At 37.2% G+C, this 23,835-nt stretch overlaps 3 protein-coding genes across 3 annotated transcripts; 2 read left to right on the plus strand and 1 right to left on the minus strand.

Moving 5' to 3' along the window:
• Window positions 1-407: 407 nt before the first annotated feature.
• LOC141293074 (protein SET-like) lies at window positions 408-3,786 on the plus strand. The gene is made up of 8 exons (XM_073825129.1): window positions 408-616; window positions 1,541-1,598; window positions 2,056-2,198; window positions 2,299-2,402; window positions 2,645-2,758; window positions 2,884-3,054; window positions 3,139-3,282; window positions 3,377-3,786. The coding sequence occupies exons 1-8, from the start codon at window positions 544-546 to the stop codon at window positions 3,395-3,397; spliced, it is 828 nt and encodes a 275-aa protein (XP_073681230.1). The 5' UTR covers window positions 408-543; the 3' UTR covers window positions 3,398-3,786.
• Window positions 3,787-6,012: 2,226 nt separating this feature from the next.
• Window positions 6,013-11,346, plus strand: LOC141293073 (cytoplasmic dynein 2 intermediate chain 2-like). Its single transcript, XM_073825128.1, has 9 exons — window positions 6,013-6,331; window positions 6,423-6,674; window positions 7,126-7,235; window positions 7,316-7,473; window positions 8,727-8,836; window positions 8,929-9,096; window positions 9,800-10,032; window positions 10,131-10,288; window positions 10,366-11,346. Exons 1-9 carry the CDS (start codon window positions 6,254-6,256, stop codon window positions 10,602-10,604), a joined length of 1,506 nt encoding a protein of 501 aa, XP_073681229.1. The 5' UTR covers window positions 6,013-6,253; the 3' UTR covers window positions 10,605-11,346.
• A 325-nt stretch (window positions 11,347-11,671) lies between these two features.
• Window positions 11,672-23,829, minus strand: LOC141293071 (spectrin alpha chain, non-erythrocytic 1-like). Its single transcript, XM_073825126.1, has 21 exons — window positions 23,739-23,829; window positions 23,510-23,647; window positions 23,317-23,421; window positions 23,011-23,219; window positions 22,810-22,930; window positions 22,601-22,722; window positions 22,374-22,506; window positions 22,171-22,269; window positions 20,423-20,582; window positions 20,250-20,326; window positions 19,936-20,145; window positions 19,563-19,859; window positions 19,361-19,473; window positions 15,968-15,985; window positions 15,622-15,684; window positions 14,644-14,698; window positions 12,823-13,019; window positions 12,682-12,735; window positions 12,447-12,593; window positions 12,219-12,366; window positions 11,672-12,132 (listed from the first exon to the last, which is right to left on the minus strand). Exons 4-21 carry the CDS (start codon window positions 23,178-23,180, stop codon window positions 12,007-12,009), a joined length of 2,310 nt encoding a protein of 769 aa, XP_073681227.1. The 5' UTR covers window positions 23,181-23,219; window positions 23,317-23,421; window positions 23,510-23,647; window positions 23,739-23,829; the 3' UTR covers window positions 11,672-12,006.
• Between the last annotated feature and the right edge of the window lie 6 nt (window positions 23,830-23,835).

Genomic DNA, 23,835 nt, shown 5'->3' on the forward strand with positions numbered 1-23,835 from the left:
ACTGAAGACTGGAGCAATGACTGCTGAAAATTCAAATATTCATAAATATTTTAATAAACATTACATATTTTTCTTACATATATACATGTATGTGTATGTGTTTATATAGCCATAATAAATATACACAGTACACACATATATATTATGTAATCAAAAACTTTTATTTTGGATGCGATTAATCGCGATTAACCGTTTGATAGCACTAATTTATATTATATATTACATTACATTACTCCCCAATGGAGGCGTGGCTCTTTATTCTCCTAAAGCGCGTTCTCGGCACTGCCGGGGGGGCGCGCTTGCGAGCACAGTGGCGGGTGTCAGAAAAGAGGAGGCGCGTGGTGCGATACGCATCTCTCATTTGAGTGTGCGTGTGTTGTATGTGTGGAGGGGAAGCGCAACACACGTTGTGAGATTCGCATTTCTAAACTGAGCTAGAACCAACTTTATTTCCCCCTTCTTTCGCTTTCCTCGAGCGGAGGAGGACGTTCCGGAGCTTTCGTTTCAGGAGTAAGAAGGCAAATCCTCGGCTGTGGGGGAATAATGTCGGCGTCGGCGGCGAAAGTGAGCCGAAAGGAGCAGAACTCGAATCACGACGGAGCGGACGAGACCTCGGGTAAAGTAATGGCGGCCTCCTGCGCACCGCCATTTTCAGTAATTTACACTTATTGCGTTTAAAGCACGAATACTAATTTTAACTAGCTGTTTGGCATTTATTTGAACCTTTAAGCGAAGCTAGAGTTTGTGCCCGGGAGAAGTCGTTTTTTGCGGGGTAATTTCAGCAAAGGGATGTTCCGCGCACCGGAGGCCATGTTTCCTCGCTCGGCGGCTTCATTGTGCCATGCTCGACGAACATTGTGTTCGCTCGCCGTTTAGCTTACAAATACAACACATTTCCAAGTTGTTTACGCTTATTTATGTGCTCAAATGCGTTTTTAAATCTAATATGACTTAAGTGTTATTTACGCACTGTATTGCGCCCATGTTGTGTGCTAATAGGCTAACTGGTTATTGTGTCTCCCCCGCCATCACGAACCATTCCCGCATGTGTCACAGAACCACGCTACCGCTGCATCACAAATAACCGTAGAGGTGTTTATTGTTGCTAAAGTGGGTCGAAATTACTTTCTGATTCGATTTAACTTTTAATGCGCGGTAGCAACGTGTAATTCATTTGTAGGACGGTAAATCTGGCCCAACGCGTGGCCTCCACCTCCTCCGTTTAAACCTCGCGGCCTTGCGCAGCAGCTGCTGAAACTGCACCGGTTTGAGCTGGTCGCCCGGCAATCACACCTCGCTTTCACTTTTAGCTTATCTGTGTGCTTTTGAATCAGATGAGGTTGCATAAAGCAATGCTGCTTTGTTTTGCTATATGGGTTTACCAAATACATCGTGTTTACATTGTACGAATACATTTTATGTAGTTGCACGTGTGTATTTTGTGATGTTTTTGTTTCTTAGGATTGCATGCATGTGCAATTTTGTCCTACTGCTTTTTGCAGGATAGTGAATTAACCTTTGTTAATTTATTGCATTTCAGAAAAAGAGCAACAGGAGGCAATTGAACACATTGATGAAGTACAGAATGAAATCGACAGGTAAGTTTGCAATTGTTGCTCAAGTATCATTTTTGACCCTGGATCACAAAAACAGTCATAAGGGTCAGGTTTTTTTTAAACTTATTGTTAGGGTAGGACAATTGGCTGAGATGCTATTTGAAAGATCTGGAATCCGAGAGTGCAAAAAAAAAAATCAAAATATTGAGGAAATCACCTTTAAAGTTGTCTAAATAAAGTTCTTAGCCATGCATATCACTAATCAAAAATTAAGTTTCGGTATTTATGGTAGAAAATGTACAATAGAAAATATCTTTACTTAATATCCAAATTATTTTTGGCAGAAAAATCTATCATTTTGACCCATACAATGTATTTTGGACTACTGCTACAAATATACCCGTTCTACTTAAGACTGGTTTTGTAGTCCAGGGTCACATTTGTAAGTACACATTTAATGCATTTTCTTTGTTTATGCATTTGTATTTCCCTTCCTCAGATTGAATGAGCAGGCGAGTGAGGAAATTTTAAAAGTAGAGCAGAAGTACAATAAGCTACGTCAGCCATTCTTCCAGAAGAGATCAGAACTCATAGCCAAAATTCCAAACTTCTGGGTCACAACATTCGTCAACCATCCACAAGGTGAGATTTGACATAACATAATATTGAGACCAACTGTTGATATTAAATATTGTTGACTTCTAAAATGTTCTATTTGTTTCTAATGTTTTTTGACTACTAGTCTCAGCCTTGCTCGGTGAGGAGGATGAAGAAGCACTTCATTACCTGACCAGAGTGGAGGTCACGGAATTTGAGGACATCAAATCAGGTTACAGAATAGATTTTGTAAGTACACTTTTTTTTTTTTTTTTCATCTGGTCAAGTTTTGAAAGTATGCTTTTAAAAATAAAGAGAACCATTTGAGAACATTTGCTTAAAGAACCATTTTTAAAAATCTAAAGAACTTTTCTGCATTTCAGAAGTTTCATAGATGTTTAAGTTTCTTTATAGAATTATTTCTTTTTAAGAGTGTAATGCTCAGCTGTGAAAAACCAGTTTGTTTGACCTGTGATTATCTTTTTATGCAGTACTTCGATGAAAATCCATACTTTGAAAACAAAGTCCTCTCAAAAGAGTTCCACTTGAATGAGAGCGGTGACCCATCTTCAAAATCCACTGAAATCAAATGGAAGGCTGGAAAGGTGAGTGTTGTGGTGTGTGTGTGTGTGTGTGTGTGTGTTTTTTTTTTTTTTTTTTTTTTTTTTTTTTTGCTTTGCTTAATGCTGTACTTTTTTGGAGGTCTGTCAACTAATTATGTGTGTTCCAGGACCTGACGAAGCGTACTGGACAGACACAGAACAAGGCAGGGAAGAAGAGGCAACATGAAGAGCCAGAGAGCTTCTTCACCTGGTTCACTGATCACTCCGACGCAGGGGCTGATGAACTCGGAGAGGTCATTAAAGATGACATCTGGCCCAACCCTCTGCAGTACTACCTGGTATGAAACATTACCATTGCAGTTTGCATGTGTTTATTAGTATTAGCAAATCAGAATTTGTATTCATCTCATCTATCTTCTCAGGTTCCTGATATGGATGAAGAGGAGGGTGAAGGCGAGGAGGAAGACGATGAGGAAGAGGAGGAGGGCTTGGAGGACATCGACGAAGAAGGAGATGAGGAAGAGGGTGAGGAAGATGAAGAGGAGGATGATGGAGAAGATGGTGAGGTGAGAATTATTCAAAGTGTTGCTTTAATTTAACATCTTTAATGTGTAGATGTATGTATTTGGAGTCTAAATATCTTTCTTTTTCCTTTTTCAGGATGATGGGGAGGATGACTAAAGGCTGATAAGGACATATTCCAACACTTGTACCTGTTCTTTCCTTTTTTGAAGTCATCTTCCAACCATGGGAGCAAAAAGCTTTGTTTTTATTTTATTTTTTTTAATTTTTTTTTCGTGTGCTCCATCTTCTGTTCTACTGAAGCCTCTCCTGTCCTGACCATGTCTAAACCCAGTTAATTCCCTGGACATACAGTTCCTGCATTGGAAAACTAGTGGCATCTCGTTGCTGAAGCCTCTTGCGTCATCTTTAATTACCACCATCTCCAAAGACGAATACGAAATATTAACAATCTGCACGTCATCCTCTGTAGACTAAACTGAAGTAAATAGCAGTTTATATATTAAGTATATGAAATGATTTTTTTTTTCTCTCTCTCTCTGTGAATGGTTGTGAGTTGAAGTAATAAGCCATGGTGCAGTGATCTAATCATAGCGTACATACCTAGCCACTTTTTTTTTTTTATATATATTTTCTTTAATGCAGAGGTGGGCCCCAAAGAGTTGACACTGTTTTTCCTATGTGATATATTGGACAAAAGGAAAGCACCAGCTAGCTCCTGTCACCTCTTGTAAATGTTTTGGGGTCAATATCAGGGTATGGCAGTTATTATTGTTGACAGTTCAGTGGGGTCGGGTGGGGCGAGTGGGCATTTGACACATCAACATTTGGGTTTATGTTGATTGACTTTTCATTGTAATGTTTTACAGACACCCATGAGGTTTGAAACATTTTTAATAAAAACAAAACACAAAAACTTCCTCTTGTAATTTTGAGCTTGGCTAATTAAAGGATTATTTAAATGAGATAATAAAGCCTGTAGAATCTTAAAGAGCTCTACAAGTGATCTTTTCTCCACCTGTTTATTTCGAATGTTTTGGTACATCTTTAAAGGTTTTTCTAAATGTAATTGTATAGTCTGTTTAGCTTAATGTTGAATTGTCATAAAAGAGTCATGACAGTAGGGTTTGTGTTGAATAAATCACTTTTTTGAGGTATTGCAGACAGCAATTTTTTATTACAATTGAGTTATGGCTTTTATAAGGGTACATTTTAACCGCTTAAAGCTCTAAAGAGTTTAGTGGTAACACTTTACAATTAGGTTCATTAGTTAACTCAGAATGAACTATTTATTAATCTTAGTTAATTTCACCATTAATTCATACATTATTAAAATCACAAGTTGTGTTAACATTAGTTCATCCACTATTAACAAACAATGACTGTATTTTTATTAACTACCATTAACAAGGTTTAATAAATAGTGTAATGTATTGTTCATTTAAGTAATTTATTGGACTATGGTCATTTTCCCAGAGCAGTCTTACACAGAATTATCTATTACATTTTCATCGAATGGTACGGACAAAAAAAGTATTTTAATTATTTTGTGTGTGTTTATGTATATATTTTGGGTTATTGTGTTTTCTGATTGTGATGCTGATCCTTTATCGTGAAGCATATCATGTACACCATGTTACGGGGAATCCGAGGAAAACTAATATTTTATCGCTTTATTATTAATGATGAAATGTATTTCTAAAGTATAATTCTATCATAATTATGATGGCTAGTCATTTATACACCATGTGCATGCAAATTTAATCAGCGAGTCACAATGTCACCTTAGTCCCAATTATTATTATTTTTAAATATAAAGAAAAATAATCTACTTCTAGTAGTTGAACTTTTTGATATTAAATGGACACGTAAGAAAAACTGTTACGTGGTCAGTAATATATTAAAAAAGAATTAAAATCGGTTAATGTACAAACAATTAACAATATATTTACACTATTTCTATTCTAATATGACTACCATACATATTTCACTTTTTATGAGAATCCAAAGCACCTCTACAATACTTCGGAAAAAGAAGACGGTAGTGTTTTACTCTAGCATTACATAAAAATGTAATTTTAACAATAGTGTAATAATTTTAACACAAGTTTATTTATTCAAGAGCAGTTAGTGATTTTCTCTTTGTCTTTTGTTCAAAGCTTGCGATATTTCGATCATTTCAATATATATTGCACAGCCCTACTATTTATTAATCTTTGTTAATGTTAGTTAATGAAAACACAGTAGTTCATTGACTAATGTTAACAAACACAACTTTTGATTTTAATAATGCATTAGTAGATGTTGAAATTAATATTACTAAATGTTGTAGAATATTGCTTATTTTTAGTTCGTTAACTAAAGTAGTGAAATAATGTTAACGAATAAACCTAATTATAAAGTGTTACCAAAAAATGTTTATATAAAGCGTATATTAGACGCCTCAGGCGTGACAGGGTTTAACGTACTTTTCTCTGCCAGCCAGTCATGTTTTTGTATGTATGACTTCTTAAAACGTTTACATGTTCTTTTTATGATAAATCATAATAGCATTTCACCAAACAATGTTAGTGTTTTTTAATAGACACCGAATTATAAGAACGGTCCAGGCAAAATGTCCTTTTATAATACAAAACTGAAACTGCGCAAAGTAGGTTGACCAATCAGAAGCTAACACCAGTGACGTACGACGGACAGGCAGTCATTGATTGGCTCGCGGTATCCATGGCAGCGCAGTCACGGATGTCACATCTAGGATAATAATGGAGGAACGGACAGCGCTGTGCAGTGGCCAAATACAATAAAATATCGTGCAAAATTAGCGATAATAACGTTTTTTCCCATTACAGAAGCAGAATTAGATTCGTCGAACATAAAACAGTTTGTAAATATGATGAATAACAACCAAAAAATAATCGCTAGCTCATAGCTAACGGTAACGTCTTATTAAAACTAAGCGTTTTGTAAAGATATAAACATTTTTTTGTCTGAGGTAAAGTTTGAGAAGGTTTAAACATGTTCACGGATGAAGCGCTCGACTTAGTTGGTGCCGAATCGACATGGAGAAAGTCTCAGCAGCAAACACAAGAATCAGTAAGTACAAAGGTTTTCTTACCTTCTCTATGAATAAGGATATCAGTCATTTTGTGTGATGATATATCGTGTGTGTTTTATTCTCACACAGAGGAGCTGTCAAACTCTTCCAGTTCACACAGCAGAGGCTGAAACACAAGCCAAAGATGTGTTAGACAACAGCACCCAGACACAAGACCAAATCAGTCAAACACTCTCCCTAGATCAAGACATATCTGGTTTTCCTGGTTTGCTGGACTTCTTGAAAAGAGTTGAAGACGTAGTTATCAAAGAACTGGTGAAAAACTCCAAGAGCCATGCTTTTGATGGGTTTGAAGTGAACTGGGAGGATCAAAATGAGTCGGTGAGAGCCTTAAATGCAGAATATTTGACCCTGGACCACAAAACCAGTCATTTGATTAATATATATCTGAAAGCAGAATACACAAGCATTTCATTAATGTATGGTTTGTTAGGATAAGACAATATTTGGCAGAGATACAACTATTTGAAAATCTGGAATCTGAGGGTGCAAAAAAAAAGAAGCAAAATCTTGGGCTTGGGCAAAATCGCCTTTAAATTGGTCCAAATGAAATTCTTAGCAATGCATATAATTCAACAAAAATTACATTTTGATATATTTATGGTAGGAAATTATCCCAGTGATTTTGGCCTAAAAGAAAAATGAATAATTGTGACATTTTTGGCTATTGCTACAAATATACCTGTGCTACTCAAGACTGGTTTTGTGGTCCAGGGTCACATATATTAATAATTTGTTTAAATGATCTCACAACTGGTAAATTGTTGCACAGGTGTCCTGCATGTACCGTCTTCAGCATGTTGATGCTAAGGAAAGGGGTCTGCAAGTCACCAGTGTTTCCTGGAACTGCACCGGCTCGGTCATAGGCTGTGGATTTGGCCGGTAAAACAGCCCTTTCCCTATACAGACACATACAACCACCTGTTGTAATTAAAGTTTTAATGTTGTATTTTGGGGGTTAGTGTGGATGATGGTGATTGGAGCAATGAGAAGGCTTATGTGTGCACGTGGAACCTGGACCGACAGAACCTGAACCCAAAGAGGCCGGATGTGATCATAGACGTGGCCACTCCAGTCATGTGTCTGTGCTTCCATCCTGTGAGACCATCTGTAGTTGCTGGTATGGACACACTTTTACAAAATCAAATGCTTTAAAAAAAAACACACAAACATCTAGGTTCATAATTTACCCCAAAATAGAAAATAAAAAAAACGAATAAAATAATTGCATAAAGAAATTGAAGTGTACAATTATGCATAAAATGCAACATTTGTGTAAAATGGAATCATGTTGTGTCAGTTAAATAATACAGAAATAAAAAATAATCCTGTTAGAGACATGTTTTTACTTTTTAAATTAGCAATATTAGAGGCAGTAAAACTAGTATCATTCTTAAAAATTAGATAAATATATAGATATTTGCATTTATTTGATCTAAAGTGCAGCAAAAACAGTAACATTTTTAAATTTAATTTTAAATATTTTTGTTATTTAAAATAACTGTTTTCTATTTGAATATATTTTAAAAAAAATGTAATTTATTCCTGATTTTTTAAGCATTATTGCTCCAGTCACATGATTATTCTAATATTCTGATTTGCTGCTCAAAAAACATTTATTATTATTTTGTTGAAAACAGCTGAGTATAATTTTTTCAGGTTTCTTTGATGAATAGAAAGTTCAAAAGAAATATAAATCTTTTGTAACATAAATGTATTTATACTTTTGATCAATTTAAAGCATCCTTGCTAAATAAAAGTATTAATTTCTATAATTTTATAAATGGGGTATAATGCATTATGTTACAAAAGCTTTTTATTTCAGATAAATGCTGATCTTTGGATCTTTCCATTAATCAAAGAATCCTGAAAAAATGTACTTGGCTTTAAATATTGGTGATAATAAAAAAGTTTTCTTGAATTAGAATGATTTCTGAAGGTTCATGTGACACTGAAGACTTGAGTAATGATGCTGAAAATTCAGCTTTGAAATCACAGGAATAAATTACATGTAAAAATATATTCAAATAGAAAACAGTTATTTTAAATAGTAAAAATATTTAGTTTACTGTACTTTGGATCAAATAAATGCAGGCTTACTGATCAGAAGAAAGTTCTTTAAAATATAGAAATCTTACTGATCAAAAATCTTTGGCTGGTAGTGTATATATAGATAGATAGATAGATAGATAGATAGATAGATCTAAATGGGAAACAGACTTCATTTTCTTTTTTACCAAATATAATTCTCAAGCATCCTGAACAGTTATCAATAAAATGGTCTGAAATTCTCCAAAAAATAAAGTTATTAGGGACATATGAATATTGATGGCTCACTTCATCAAGCTGATTTCCTCTTTCTCGTGTCATTAGGGGGGCTGTACAGTGGCGAGGTGGTGGTCTGGGACACCAGCCGCTCACAGGACCTCATTCTGGCTCAGACGGGAATGTCTGCAGATACCCACCGTGAACCGGTTTATCAGGTATTTAACCTATTAAATAAAAAGTCTATGAATGAAATGTGATACATAAGCATTCAGTGATCCATAAATGCAGAGTATTTCTGTGTGTACAGGTCAGCTGGGTCCCAGGACCTCGCAGAGGGGAGTCTATCATACTGAGCGCCGGTTCAGGAGGAAGAGTTCTGTTGTGGACTGTTGATGGAGCCGAAGCCAAACTCATCTTGAGTTCTGGATATGCTCTTGTTCAACAGCAAATACCTCAGAGTGGAACAGCAAGCAAGGTTGGTTATTTTGTGAAAATTGCTAACTGTCCATTTTTTTCTTGTGAAGATGATCAAAAGTCAAAAGTTTACATACACCTTGCAGAATCTCTTACCCAAATGATCCACAGCTGTTTTTTTTTTTTGTTTCGTGATAGTTGTTCATGAGTCCCTTGTTTGTCCTGAACAGTTAAACTGCCGGCTGTTCTTCAGAAAAATCTTTCAGGTCCCACAAATTCTTTGTTTTTTCAACATTTTTGTGTATTTGAACTGATGCTTCAGGAGGTAACACAATGCATTTTAAGTGTTGGGGGGTGAAAACTTTTAGAATTTGAATGTTAGTAAATGAAACTTTGTTTTCTGGGGAACATGTAAGTATCTTCTGAAAAAAAAAAAAAAAGATATTTAGGCAAAACAAGAAAAATGTACATTCTCATTCCGTTCAAAAGTTTTCACCCCCATCTCTTAATGTATGTTTTTTTTTTTTTTTTTTTTTTTTTACTTCTGGAGCATCATTAATGTTTGAACCTTCTGTAATAGTTGCATATGAGTCCCTCAGTTGTCCTCGGTGTAAAAAGATGTATCTTACATTCATAAAGTCATTATTGGAAAGGGTTCAAATACACAAAAATGCTGAAAAACCAAAGAATCAGTTTGACCTGAAGGACTTTTCTGAAGTAAAGCGGGCATTTGACCCTAATTTAAAAATTTTCTCTCCCCGAAGACTCGAGGTAGCACTACTATTGGTGTAACCTCCGTTGCACTTTCCCCGTGGGACCTGGACACATTCTTGCTGGGCTCAGAGGGGGGCCTTGTCCTCAAATGCTCCTTCAGCAGTGAGACAGTAGCAGCAGTGCCCCCTAACGGTGAGAGCGTGACACTGCGGGCACCAGTGCAATTCTCTTTCTCACCACGAGGGGGCCCTGTACACTCAGTCCACTTCTCACCGTTCCATAGGTGAGCTGTGATACCTTCCTGTACTTTCTTTACTTAGTATAATATCTTCTTTATAGCTAATTGGCAATAATTGTAACATCTGGTGTTTCTGATTTTAGGAATCTGTTTGTAAGTGTCGGGACAGATGGTTTGGCTCATCTGCACACTGTGCTCCAGCCCCGCCCCCTTTTGTCTCTCCGGGTGTCTGATTCATATGCGTTTGGGGTGAGGTGGTCACCTACGCGCCCTCTAGTCTTTGCTGCATCCACAGGACAGGGTGAGATGTTTGTTTGTGCATTCATTTATTTATTTCTCTCTCCATAGTTTTACATGTTTTACTTTTTACTACTTTAGGACTGGTCCAAATGTTTGATTTGGGTCGGAAGTCTTTAAGGCCAGCTGCCACAATTGACCAGAACACAAGTGGTCAGCCAACGTACTGCCTGGAGTTCAACCCCAAACACACACATCTGCTGGCAGTGGGCAATGCAGATGGTAGCGTCAACATCTGGCAGCTCAGTGCAGAGTTAACAGAACAAGGTGCAAAGGAAACAGCAATGCTAGAACAGCTGGCCAATGAGGTGGCGGACTGATTGTTTGAGCTTCGTCTTTTCAAAGGTTTGGGTGTTCTTAAAACACATTTACAATTGAGGTCAAGTTTACATACACCTTGCAGAATCTGCAAAATGTTAATTATATTAGCAAAATAAAAAGGGATCATAAAATGCATTTTTTATTTAGTAATGATTTAAGACATTTCACATAAACCAAAATAGAAAATAATAAAGTTTCAAAAGTTTACACCCTCTTGATTCTTAATACAGTGTTGATATCTGAATGAGCCACAGCTGTTTTCTTATTTAGTGATAGTTGTTCATGAGTCCTATTTGTCCTGAAAGAAACTCATATGTGACCATTACAGAAGGTTCAAACACTCACTGATGTTCCAGAAGGAAAAACAATGCTTAAAAAGCTGGGGTGAACTTTTGAACAGAGTGAAGAGGTGTACATTTTTCTTATTTTGGCTAAATATCTTTTTTTTTTTTCATTTAGTACTGCCCTTCAGAAGCTACAGAAGATACTTACATGTGTCCTAGAAGGCAAAATAAGTTAAATTTACCCTGATTTTCATATTCAAATGTTTTCACCCCCTGGCTCAGTTGTTTTCAGTGTGAAAAGATGCATCTCAAAATCATACAGTCATTGTTGGAAAGCGTTCAAATTCACAAAAATGCTAAAAAACCAAATAATTTGTGGGACCTGAAGGATTTTTCTGAAGAACAGCAGGCACTTTAACTGTTCAGGACAAATAAGGAACTCATGTATCACTAAACAAACAAACAAAAAAAAAAAACAGCTGTGAATCATTCAGGTAACAACACAGTATTAAGAATCAAGGGGATGTAAACTTTTGAACAGGGTCATTTTTTATAAATGTAATTATTATTTCCTTTCGTAGACTATGTGGAAACATCTTTTATGTGAAATATCTTATTCAGGTCAGTACTAAATAAACAATAACATGCGTTCTGTATGAGCTCTCTTATTTTGGTAAAATAATTAACAATTTGCAGATTCTGATTCTGAATTTTGACCTCAACTGTATATATGCACTGCACTGTACATATAAACTGTAAAATAAAAAACACAGACAACTCTGTCCAGTTATAACCAGTAGCGTTTATTTAAGCACACTGCAGTCTCGTGGGTGATGTTATAGCATGTCCTCTCTATAGGTTTGTTAAACAAAGCAAAGCACTTAACAGCTAAAACAACCACAATAAAATGCAGACAGATCCACTACACTATTGTCAGTGAAGCATGAGGAAGTGTCAGATAAATACGCAGGGTTAAGAGTGAGAGCAAGATACAGATATTGCTATACTGGGTGCTATAGAGAATTTCAATTCAGATCCATGCAGTTTGGCCGTGTGTTCTTGTGAAGGGGGGGGGGGACGCATCCCGATTGGTCACTGGCAGGCAGGGGGCGGGGAATCAGTTGACAAAGAGCGAGCGGGTGAATTCCACAAAGTCGAAAGCTGACGGGATTTCGCGGCCCTTGCTGTCCAAGTAGGGCTTCATATGGGAAATGCAGTAGTCTGCTTGTTCCTTGGACAGGTTCTGTAAACACAAAGTCATTAAAATCATCGTTCTAACACCAAATAAAAAGCCAAGGCTGAAAGAAAACAGACTGAGATATTTTGTACCTGGTAGAGTTCTTCCTTAGTGACGTAGGGTTTGTTCTCGGCGCTTAGAGCACGGAAGGCGCTTTCGATTTCCTCGCTTGATTTCACATTTTCTGTTTCTCGGCTGATCATAAAGGCCATGTACTCCTGCAAGGACACGTTTCCATCCCTGAACCAAACAAATCAATGTTAGCTCATCCAAAGGAAAGATATTGAATACGTAGCGCATCCACAGAAGATGTTTCTCACCTGTTTGGATCCACAATGTCCAGGATGGATTCGAACTCTGGATCTGGTTCTCCTTCTTCAACCATGGGCAGGTCGTAACCTAGAGAGCGCAGGCAAGACTTGAACTCCTGGTGATTGAGACGTCCAGATTTTTCTTTGTCGAAGTGCCTGAGAAACAAACATTTGCATTACGTTTTCAAGAAGACTTAGGTGTAGCATTGTAAGGTTTTGTTTTTAAATAAAGCGGATTACACACTTGAACATCATGCTGAACTCCTTCAGGGCCTCTTCTGTTACTCCTGTAGTGTTTCTAAAAAAAGAATTAGAAGAAAAAATGAATAATAAATAACTTTTAATGAAAATATCTAATGTTTTGGATTGGTTTGAGAAGTGTCACCTGGCTTGGATCTGTTGTTCCAGGTTGTGTTGCATCCTCATGCCCAGTTGGTCGAGTTGGTCCCACTGTTGAGCCAGACCCACGGTGCTGTGCTCTGTGTATTTGTTGTCCAGGATCAGTGCCTCCTCCATGGCTGCTCCCAGATCCTCGATCTTCTTTAGTTGACTGCGCATGGCACGAATCTCCTGGTGCTTGCGCTGCAGAGAAAACCAGACGGGATAAGACATAAGAACAGAGCATTTTACAGTTCAGTGTGACCAAGTATCTGTTACTTTCTGGGGTTTAAAGCTTATGCAAGTGTCTTAATGTCCTTTTTCTTGCAAAGTGAAATGTTTGTACACTTTCTGGCCAATGAATTCCCACAATTTCCTATGGTTGTCTAGTAATTTACGACTCAAATTCGAAGCCATTTTATATTTGAGTAAAATAAATAAATGAATGTGTTTTGCACATAAAACACAATTTTTCAGAAACAATGTATTCACTATTTTATATAATATCACTGAAACAGTTTGATGTCAGTATGTAGGCAATAGAGACATTTATTATGTTACAAAAGACTTCTATTTCAAATAAATACTGTTCCTTTAAACATTCTATTCATTGAAATCTTGAAAGAAATGTAGTTTAAATATTTAACTGCTAAAATAATAATCCAAAAAAGCTTTGCTATCTAAAATACTAAATAAATATATTAAACTATAAAACAATTTGAATTATTATTTTACAAAATTGAGGGCCCTATGAAATCAGTTTTATTCTTTCCCAATTTTTTTTATTTTTTTTTTCTCTGAATTCCATTTTTTCTAGATTGTTTTAATGGTTAAAATAAATTGTATTCATTAAAATAAAAGCATGTCAAATTCATTGAAATCATGAACCTTATAATATTTAGCAAAAAAATAAATTTTTCAACCCTATAAAAATGTTTACTTTTTTTAAACCAAATTTAGTTTCTCTTTCATTTTCTGGATTCCATTTTATTTTAATTATCAATATTTCACAATATTTAGAGCCCTATGAAATCAGTTTTATTTTTTTCCCCAAATTCCGTTTTTTTTGTTTTTAATTTTTCTAAATTCAGTTTTTTTTTGTTTTTAGACAGTTTTTTTTCTGGACTGTTTTAATTGTTCTAGATTGTTTTAATGGTTAAAATAAATTGTATTCATCAAAATAAAAGCATGTCTAATTAATTGAAATCATGAAACTTACAATATTAAACAGCATTTTATTAAAGATTCAACAGAAATTTATTTATTTTTTAAACCAAATTCAGTTTCTCTTTCATTTTCTGTATTCCATTTTATTTTAATTATTAATATTTCACAATATTTATGGCCCTATGAAATCTGTTTTTTTTTTATTCTTTCCCAAATTCTGTTATTTTTTTTATTATTATTAATAGTAGTACCATCATTACATTAAATAATTTCTGTCACAGTTTTTTCAAGTTAAACCAACCTTTTATTTTGACGGGTTGCTGTGAAGACCTTTAAGTTTTTGTTTGTATCCGATACATTTACCATTTTTATCAAAAGCAATAGTAAAATGCTCATGACGCGACTCTAACCTACATTTAATGTATCCATCCAAAATTTGTCAAATTCAGTAACATTCCTTGTTATACAGTAAATTCCGTTTTCATGACTGAATTCCGAATTTGTGTTTTCTGCATTGCGGAAATCATAGAAAAGACCCTTAATATTACTATTTTCACTGTATTTTAGATTAAATATGTGATGTTTTAAATGGCAGTGTGCTACTAATATGGTTTAATACACTAAAGCTGATTAATTATCCATCCCCCGCTCTCAAACTCACCTTAGTGGCCTCTAGCTGTGACTCTAGAGTTCCGGATTCTTCCACCATGCAGGACCTGTGCACACACAGAATGGTGAAACCGCAGCAGAAGCTCGAGAGCAAATGGCACATCCATCCAAAATCATCTCACTCACTCCACATGCCAGTCTACACCTTACTAGAGTGGCTCTCACTGGACTAGCTCAGTTATTAAGTCATTATCAGCTGCCAGAGAGTTAAAAAGATCTATTTTGAAGAGTTTAACTATATTGCTTATCATTACATCTAGCTCTATAACCTACATCTTCCTGAATTTCTTGTACATGATAATAGGACTTACCAATTTTGTAGTAGATATGGGGTACAAACTATACAGTAAGCCACCCCAGAATGCAACTACAGTAACCAAAATCATGCTAACGAAGCCAAATGATATCCATGGTAATCCAGACCATGCTTGATTAGGGCTGCTGTCAACAGGGTTAGAAACTGCTCGATTTGTACCACTGCTAAGCTTGCACACTTTTAAAAGAAAATGTGCAAAATCAAAGATTCAAAGTTACTCGACTAGTCTTACAAAGTCAAAAATGTCAATGCACAGGTGTTCAAAATCAGATCAGGATATTGAAAATGTCTACAAAGTACTTTTTCAATCATGGAAATCACACTGCAGTTTCCACCCTGGATCTGGTGCATGAACATTTTCCTCAAAATTAAGAAAGAAATCCATAAATAACTGAAACATGGAACCAACAAAAAGGTTAAAGAATGAGATGAAGTGTTCACACTCCTCAACATCGGTGCCAAATGTAGCCAGGCGTGTTGGATTAAGAAGCTGGAAGGGTTCATCTAAAAAAAAAAAAAAGCCTCACATCGCAGTGAATGTTAGTAAAGGGATTGAACACACACACAGAGCCTTTACAGTGGGGGTCAGACTCGAGTGCATGAGGGGGTGAGGGGTAAGAGGCCAATCAGAGGAAGGAAAAAAAGGGAGAAGACCTTCCAGAAAGATCATCATCGACTTCATACTGATAGACACGGATTACCCTCCGATAGGCTATGCTATTCAGAGACGAGGGAGGTGGGAGATGAAGAGGGAATGGAAAAAGAGTGTGAAAAAACAAAGGAATACTTTGGAAATATACAGTCAAAACATACCATAAAATACGCAAAATATATGTAAAGTGTGATCACCCTGTGTTATTTCGAACCAAATTATTGGTCTGTCCTAACCTGAAATTCCCCCAAAAAAGCATCGCCTCTAGACATTGATTCAATTAAACAGTTCATACACACTCGCACACAAACACACTACAGTAAAAGAGTAAAAAAATGTGATATTAACCCATCCAGAAGGTATGTCCTGATTAGAGAAATGATCCCAAGCATCAGGGTAGCAGCGAGAAGGCCGAAGGAATGGGGAAAGAGAGACAAATAAGGGAGGGAGAGACAAAGAAACAGTTAAAACAGTGAGCGGTGACTTGAACGCCACTACTCAACACTCGCATGAAAGCAACCGTGACCAGCGCAAAGCTTTTAAGTGGTGCGATCAATGTGGAAACATTTACCCAAACAGACAACATGGCAAAGCAGGCAATGACTTAAAGGGATGGTTCGGAGTAGAATTGACTTCATTGCTATGCACTCCGAAGCCCATGTAAATACCCCATCCGAAGTTTTTTTTACCTTAGTCAAACATTTATGGAGATATTAGAGTTTTTCGAATTGCTTGTTACAGGAGTGAATGGTACATGTGATGTATCTCGTAAATTGCACCACTAAACGTGCAAGTAATCTTACCAAACTTGTACAGTAGTGTAAATAGGTTATGTACTCACAAAATGCTGCATCGGAACATTTGTAAGTCCACCATGAGTGTTTTAATAACACGTTTTAGCCGATCCCTACTAGTCTCAAAAACTACAAATGGCGACACGTCGACGTCACTTCCCTGGTTTGAAAAAAGCACGTAAAAGTCCTCCTACAAGTTGACATGCACACAGATGTAGTAGGAGGACTTTTACGTGCTTTTTTCAAACCAGGGAAGTGACGTCGACTTGTAGTTTCTGAGACTAGTAGTTCTCGGGTAAAACGTGTTTTTAAAACACTCATGGTGGACTTACAAATGTTCTGATGCAGCGTTTTGTGAGTACATAACCTATTTACACTACTGTACAAGTTTGGTAAGATTACTTGCACGTTTAGTGGTGCAATTTACGGGATATATTACATGTACCATTCACTCCTGTAACAAGCAATTCGAAAAACTCTAATATCTCCATAAATGTTAGACTAAGGTAAGGGGTATTTAGATGGGCTTCGGAGTGCATAGCAATGAAGTCAATTCTACTCCGAACCATCCCTTTAAAGGAATAGATCACCAAAAATGAAAATTCTGTCATTAATTAGTCATTCTCATGCCGTTCCAAACCTCCGTTCATCTTTGGGACACAAATTAAGATATTTTTGATGAAATCCGAGAGCTTTCTTACCCTGGATATGGCAACGCAACTACCACATTTTAGGCCCAAAAAGATAGTAAGGCCAGCGTTAAAATAGTCCATGTGACATCAGTGGTTCAACCTTGATTTAGTTTTGCGAATGCATGTCGAAAACTAACAGAAGAGAGGAAATTGTTGAATATAAAGTCGTTATTTTTTGCTTTCTTTGCGCACAGAAAGTATTCTCGTAACTTCATAACATTACGGTTAAGGGCTGTTACTAACGATTATTTTTGTAATCAAATGATCTGTTGATTATTTTGATGATTAATTGAGTAAATTAACATTTTAATAACATTTTTGAGGTAATAAAAATAGCCCAAGCGACTAGCCTTTGAAATGACTTGAAATACATATAGAAAAGCAATGAGGCAATAATAATTAGTTCAAATAAAGTATCAAATGCAAGTAATCCTATGGGTTTTTTTTTTTTTAGAATCAGCAGGTTTTGTGAAGTTTTGAGTTTTCCTTTAGGCTTTATAGGATTTTGGGTAAATTTCCACAGGCCCCTTTTCTAAACGACCCGTTATAGCTTTTCAAAGGGTAATTTTTTTTTTTTTATTGGCAATTGTTGGCCTGAGAATTGTACTGCAGTCTTTACATCTTCTCAATTATTTAAACAATTTGATTGACAGCAGACGTTCTAGAGGCAAAGTTGTTTGGAATAAAGAGTTCTTTCCTATGATATGAATATCGTGCGTATGTGTGAAAAACCATGCAACAAACCATAATTTATTTTCTCCGCAGTGGCTGATCTCATAAATTTCAGACCACTGTGTTTCGTTCCGAACGGCCTCCTTTAACCTTGTCTAACAGGTTCGCAAACTTTATCAATTAAGTTTGTAAACGCTAACAGTTTGTGTGGAGCAGCATTTTCAATCAAAAACTGACAAGAGAAGAACTTGTTGAATGAAGTCGTTCCTTTTAATAAAATTTTTGTGGTAATAAAAATAGACCGAGTGACTAGCCTTTAAAATTACTTGAAAAACACATAATTAATAGCAATGAGGCAATAATAATTAGTTCAAATGTAGTATCAAATGCAAATAATCATATAGGTTTTTTTTTTTTTTTTAAGAATCACCTGTCGCATGTGCTCAGCAAGGTTTGTGAAGTTTTGAGTTGTCCTTTAGGCTTTATAGGATTTTAGGTAAATTTGCACAGGCCCCTTTTCTACACGATCCCGTTAAAGCTTTCCAAAGGGTAAATTTAAACTTACTGCAGTGTTTTTTTCCAACCTACAACTAGTTTGCAAATGTAGGTTTTTTACATCATCTCAATTATTTAACAAACGATTTGATTGACAGCAGTGGTTCTAGAGGCAGTGTTCAGAATGAGGAGTTCTTTCATATCATAAGAATATTGCGTGTATGTGTGAAAAACCATGCAACAAACAATCCTATTTCCTTAAAAATGGGATATCCCCCCTCCCCCCAGTGGCTGATTTCTTTTAAATTTCTCTCAGACTTCTGGTTTCTCTCAGACCACTGAGTTTCGTTTCAATCGTAACAATCTCTGTTAACCTTGTCTAACAGGTGTTCAAACTTATCAATAAAGTTTGTAAACTGCTAACAGTTTGTGTGGAGCAGCATTTACGATGAACTGAACCACTCTAAAACTCATGAAAGCGCATATGTTTATTTAATTAAATTGTAGCGTTTGTGAATTCACAATAGCATTATGCTTTATTACGATTTTTAAATGTTTTTTTTATATCATCCAGTCTTGGGAAAACGGTCTAATAATGCTTTTCATGGATTCCCATCTGTGGAATGCGCCACTTCCGGTAATTTGCTGGTTAATCGACAGGAAAAAAATTAATCGAGGATTTGTTCAAATCGAGCATTCGAACTTACTACCTTTCTGGGCCTTGAACGTGTCAGTTATGTTGATGTCTATGCAGGATCAAAAAGCTCTTGGATTTCATCAAAAATATCTTAACTTGTGTTCAGAAGGTTTTACAGGTTTGGAACTACATGAGGGTGAATAATGACAGAATTTTAATATTTGGGTGAACTATCCCTTTGAAGTCTAGTCACAAAAACAGTCGATGACTTGAATGAAAATGGCGTCTAAGGAAGTTCCATGGAGATGAGAAAAGATTGATCAAATCCAAACAGATGTGTGTGATGTCATGCAATGTAAACAAACGTGTTGCATGCAGTTTGTGTATAATTCTACTATAATGAAATTAAGAGAGAACTGCACTCCAAGTAGTGCATGCTAGTCCCCTGTACCTGGTCTCCTGCAGCCACTGATGGAAAGCATTGGCATGTTGGGCAAACTCTTGTCTGAGCTTATCGTTCTCTTCCTGCCTCCTCTGCTCCTTCTGTAGCTCCAGCTCTCGCTCCTGTATAGCATAGACATAAATTAGTTAAAAAAAAAAAAGTAAGCTCACATTCAATAATTTAACATTCAACGTTAGGAGGCCATCATTACCTTGATGATCTTTTGAAGGTTCCTCCAGGTCTCCTCTAGAGCCTCCATGGTGAACCAAGTGTATGGATTAGAGGCCACTTGGTAGCTCTTGATCTGGCGATCAAGTTCTGCCAGTTGGTTAAAGTCGGCCTCAGCGGAGCTGAGTGAGGAGCGGAAGGCATCATGGGCGTCCCGCAGAGCCCTGATCTCCTCCAGAGAGTTGCACCTCACAGGGTCTGTCAGATCTTCTTCAGCATTCTCAAACCAGCTGTTGAAGGCTGAGGCCTTCTTGGCAAAGGTGAGGAACAGATCTTCAACCTGGAAGAGAACAGCAGTTAAAGACACAAAACAAAACCTCTTTTCCTAACTGAAGGCAAAATTCCATTCTTCATACCTTTCTGAAGTGCTCCTGGGCTTCCAGAAGCTTCTTCTTGCGAGCGGCTGAGTTGGAGAGCAGCTGGTTCCAGCGCTTCATCAGGGTGGCATGACGAGCCTCGATGGCTTTGGATTGCACATGTTTGGCTGCCAATAGCTGGTCTTTCAGGGCTGTGATATTGGTGATACCTTCCTGCTGGAAGGCCTGAAGCCCAGCGTCAAAGGTTTCCTATAATAGAAAAGAATAAAAATAGTCAGTTACAGCAGTAAAGCTTCTGTAGAATCTGCTGTGCAGCAGCTTACTGAAGCAATGTTTCATATGCAATGCCATACCTGTTTAGTGAGCAGAGTCTGCACTGAGGAAAGATCACGACCATAGTCATCGGTCTTCAGGCTGTTTTCCTTCTCACCTGATCAAGCCAAAGACACATTTGAGTTACAAAGAAGCAGAGAAAATAACACTTAGTACATTCTCAAACCCTCTTTTAAAGCTTTCATTCACTCACCAATCCAAGACTCCACCACATCAGCCTTCCAGTTGAACTGAAGAAAGGCAGAGTTCTCATCCAGTTTAGACTTCCTCTGAGCTGCAGCTCTCTCCAGCTCTGTCACTTTCCCACGCAGGGCCTTCATTTTAGCCATGATGTTCTCCACGTTGTGGTTCTCCTGCACAAAAGCAAAAACAATATGATGAAAATATAGCTGCAATCAGCAATTACCGGGGTTCAAGCACAATGCAAACGCCAAAATCAATGATTTAAAAAAAAAAAAAAAAAAATGCCACCTGTTATAACACCACCTATGGTCAAATTTCCATTAAATGTTGCATCTGTCGCATATGCTCAACCAGTTTCATGAAGTTTTGAGTTTTTGTTTAAGATTTATAGGCTTTAGGGCATAATTGGCCATGCCCCTTTAAAAATGACCCCGTTGTAACTTACCAAAGTATAAAGTTCAATATGTTGTGGATAATTATGAAACTAGAGGGTCCAGAGAATTGTACTGCAGTGGTTTTGTTGAAATTGAGCAAAAACATAGGACTAGTTCACAAAAGTAGCATTTTTAAATAATCCTGAATATTTTGGACGAAAATTTTTTATTGACAGCAGTGGTCCTAGAGGCAAAGTTATTTAGAATGAGGATATCTATCAAATGATATGAATATCTAGTGTTTGTGTAAATACATCAACATGTTCTGCAATTTGAGGTCATTCACCACTGACATAGTTTTTTTAAGCTTGTTTAACTGTTATAGCACCACATACTGTCTGATCTCCATGAAACTTTGGTTTAGAATCATTTGTGGCTTGAGCTCACCTAGTTTTGAAGTTTTGAGTTTTCGTTTAGAATCTATATGCTTTCAAGTATCTTTAGCCACTCCCCTTTTTAAAAATGACCACGTTATAGCTACCCAAAATTCAACATTTTTTGATCATTATTGATCTAGAGAGACCAGATAATTGTACTGCAATGGTTTTATTGAGCTAGAGGTGAATTATCTAGGGCTAGTTCATAAAAGTTTTTTTTTACATAATCAAGAATATTTAATGAACCATTTGATTGGCGGCAGTGGTTCTTGAGGCAAAGTTGTTCAGACTGAGGTAATCTATCAAATGATGTGAATTTTGTGTGGTTAAGTGAAACACAAAGTGATTACAGAGCTGTAAAACATGTTCGGCCGTGAGTCGAACATGGCAACCAAGTTTTGTTCCATTCGGCCTCTATCAACCCTGTCTAATAGTTGCTCAAAATTCATTGACCCAGGCGGCCATTTCTTGCATTTTGGGATACGCTAATGTCCTCACAGACACTTGTGGCACTTTGAACAAAGACATTGTGTACCAACTTAGTTGTGTAGTTATAGCCACTTCTGTTTTGTTATAGCAAAAGTTAAACTTTTTTTTGATAATTATTTATATTCACTCTCCATAGAATCTTTATGCACTACTGTGGTCAGGCGAAAAACCTTGAACAAGATCACAAGTTCGGTTTTTCACCATGGTGACGATCAAATCGAATTAATGTTTTGTCCGTAATGAACCGAGGATTCCAACAATATAAGGCACTTGGAGCCTGTACCTCCAAGTGTTAAGTCTCTATGACTTACGGTTATCTGCCCGATCAGTTTTGTGTGGAGAATGCTGATTCTTGGCCATTCTAACAATTACAATAGCACTTGAACACCCTAATTAAGCATTATAAGGTAAAAGGGCCAAATCTGCACTATATGGACTTTCTAATAGTTGAACTGTACCTTTTTGATAAGTTCATCTCCATTGGAACACACATCATTCACTCGGTCCCTGTGCACAGTAAAATCAGTTTCAAACGCTTCGTGTTTCTTCAGCAAGCCCTGGAAAAGAAGAACCAAAGTTAGAAATTTAAGACACAAGCTAAAAAAACAGCATGTCCAAGATCAAGCCATAATCAACTAAATGTGGTTTATTTTTTTCACACCTGCACTGCTGCCAGAGTATCACCGTAATCCTCACTTCCAACCAGGTTCAGTTTCTCATTAATCCAAGCTTCCTCTTCCTCCACATTTGCCACAAACTGCTGGTACTCCAGCGACTCCTCAAGCCTCTGGCCACTAAAACCCGGAAAACCAAACAATAATTGGTAAAACTTTTCAACTTGAGCAGAAAAAATCAGAAACAAGCAAAATACTATAATACAGCTCTCACCGAGCAGCAGCCAGATCTTTCAGCTCTTTCCAGTGCTCCACAAACTGGGCCAGCCTCTGCTGGATCTCCTCCTGTCCAATGGTGTTGTCATCAGACAGCTTCTTCCCAGTCTCCAACACAGACTGCAAGGCCACAAAAACACAGTTAGCATTTAAAACGACTTTCATTTCTGTGAATTGATATGCATCTATGCCTTGGTGCCTCCTCACCTGAATAGCTGGCTCGTGCGCTCCCAGCTCAGCCTCCAGCCTCTTGTGTTTCTTCCTCAGATTCTGTACTCCTGTCAAATCACGTCCGTAATCCTCCGAGCTCACCAACAACTTCTTTTCCCTAAGGGAAGAGAATGAATTCAATATAGCATACAGCCTCAATTTTTTTTTATAGATCACACGGAATGATGTAAACCATACTTGATCCAAGATTCTTCATCGTCCAGATCCCTGAAGAACTGGTGCAGACGATGTGACTCATTCAGCTTGGCACGGCGCCCACCAGCCATGCTCTTGATTTTGACAAAGCGTCCGTTGACGGCATCACGCTTGTCCTTAACCTGAGAGGTGTCGAAGGCATTGCTGGCCATCAGACTGTCAGCCTGGCCATTGAGATCCTTCAGACGATCCTATAAGAACACAAAAACAATGAGAACCAATTTGAAGATATTCAATTTTGGAAATGCTCTTTATTAGTGTTTCCTGATTAGTGGTCTGAAGTGTTACCTCATGAGCAGAAATGTCAGCCTCCAAAAGTTGGTGCTTCTTAAGGAGATTGTTGACTGAGGCTAGATCTTTTCCATAATCCTCAGAGGCAAGAAGAGCCTCAACCTAAGAGCACAGGGAAAAAAAGATCAAAATTTAAGTCAACCCCTATCAAACTAGCCTAAAGAGGTCCTAAGTAGTCATATATCAATACCTCAGACAACCAGAAGTCAAAGTCCTTGATGCCAGTGTTGAAGTTCTGCTGCTTGTTTGCCTCCTTCAGTTTTTGACTCTTCTCGGCAGATTTGTTGACGAGGAACTGCCACTGCTCATCCAGAGCATTAAGACGAGCCTGAAAGCAAACGTTAGCGCAAACAAAGCAAAATGAGCACCGACTGTAACTCACCAGCTGCCTATATCTGAAATAGCTCTGAAATTGTTACCTTGACGGCATCCTCACTTCCAGCACAGGCACCTCTCTGGATGAGAGCATTGCCTGTGTCAATCACCCCACGGATACGATCAGCATTAGCGTGTAAC

Source organism: Garra rufa, chromosome 19, assembly GCF_049309525.1.
Source record: "Garra rufa chromosome 19, GarRuf1.0, whole genome shotgun sequence".
Lineage (NCBI taxonomy): Eukaryota > Metazoa > Chordata > Actinopteri > Cypriniformes > Cyprinidae > Garra > Garra rufa.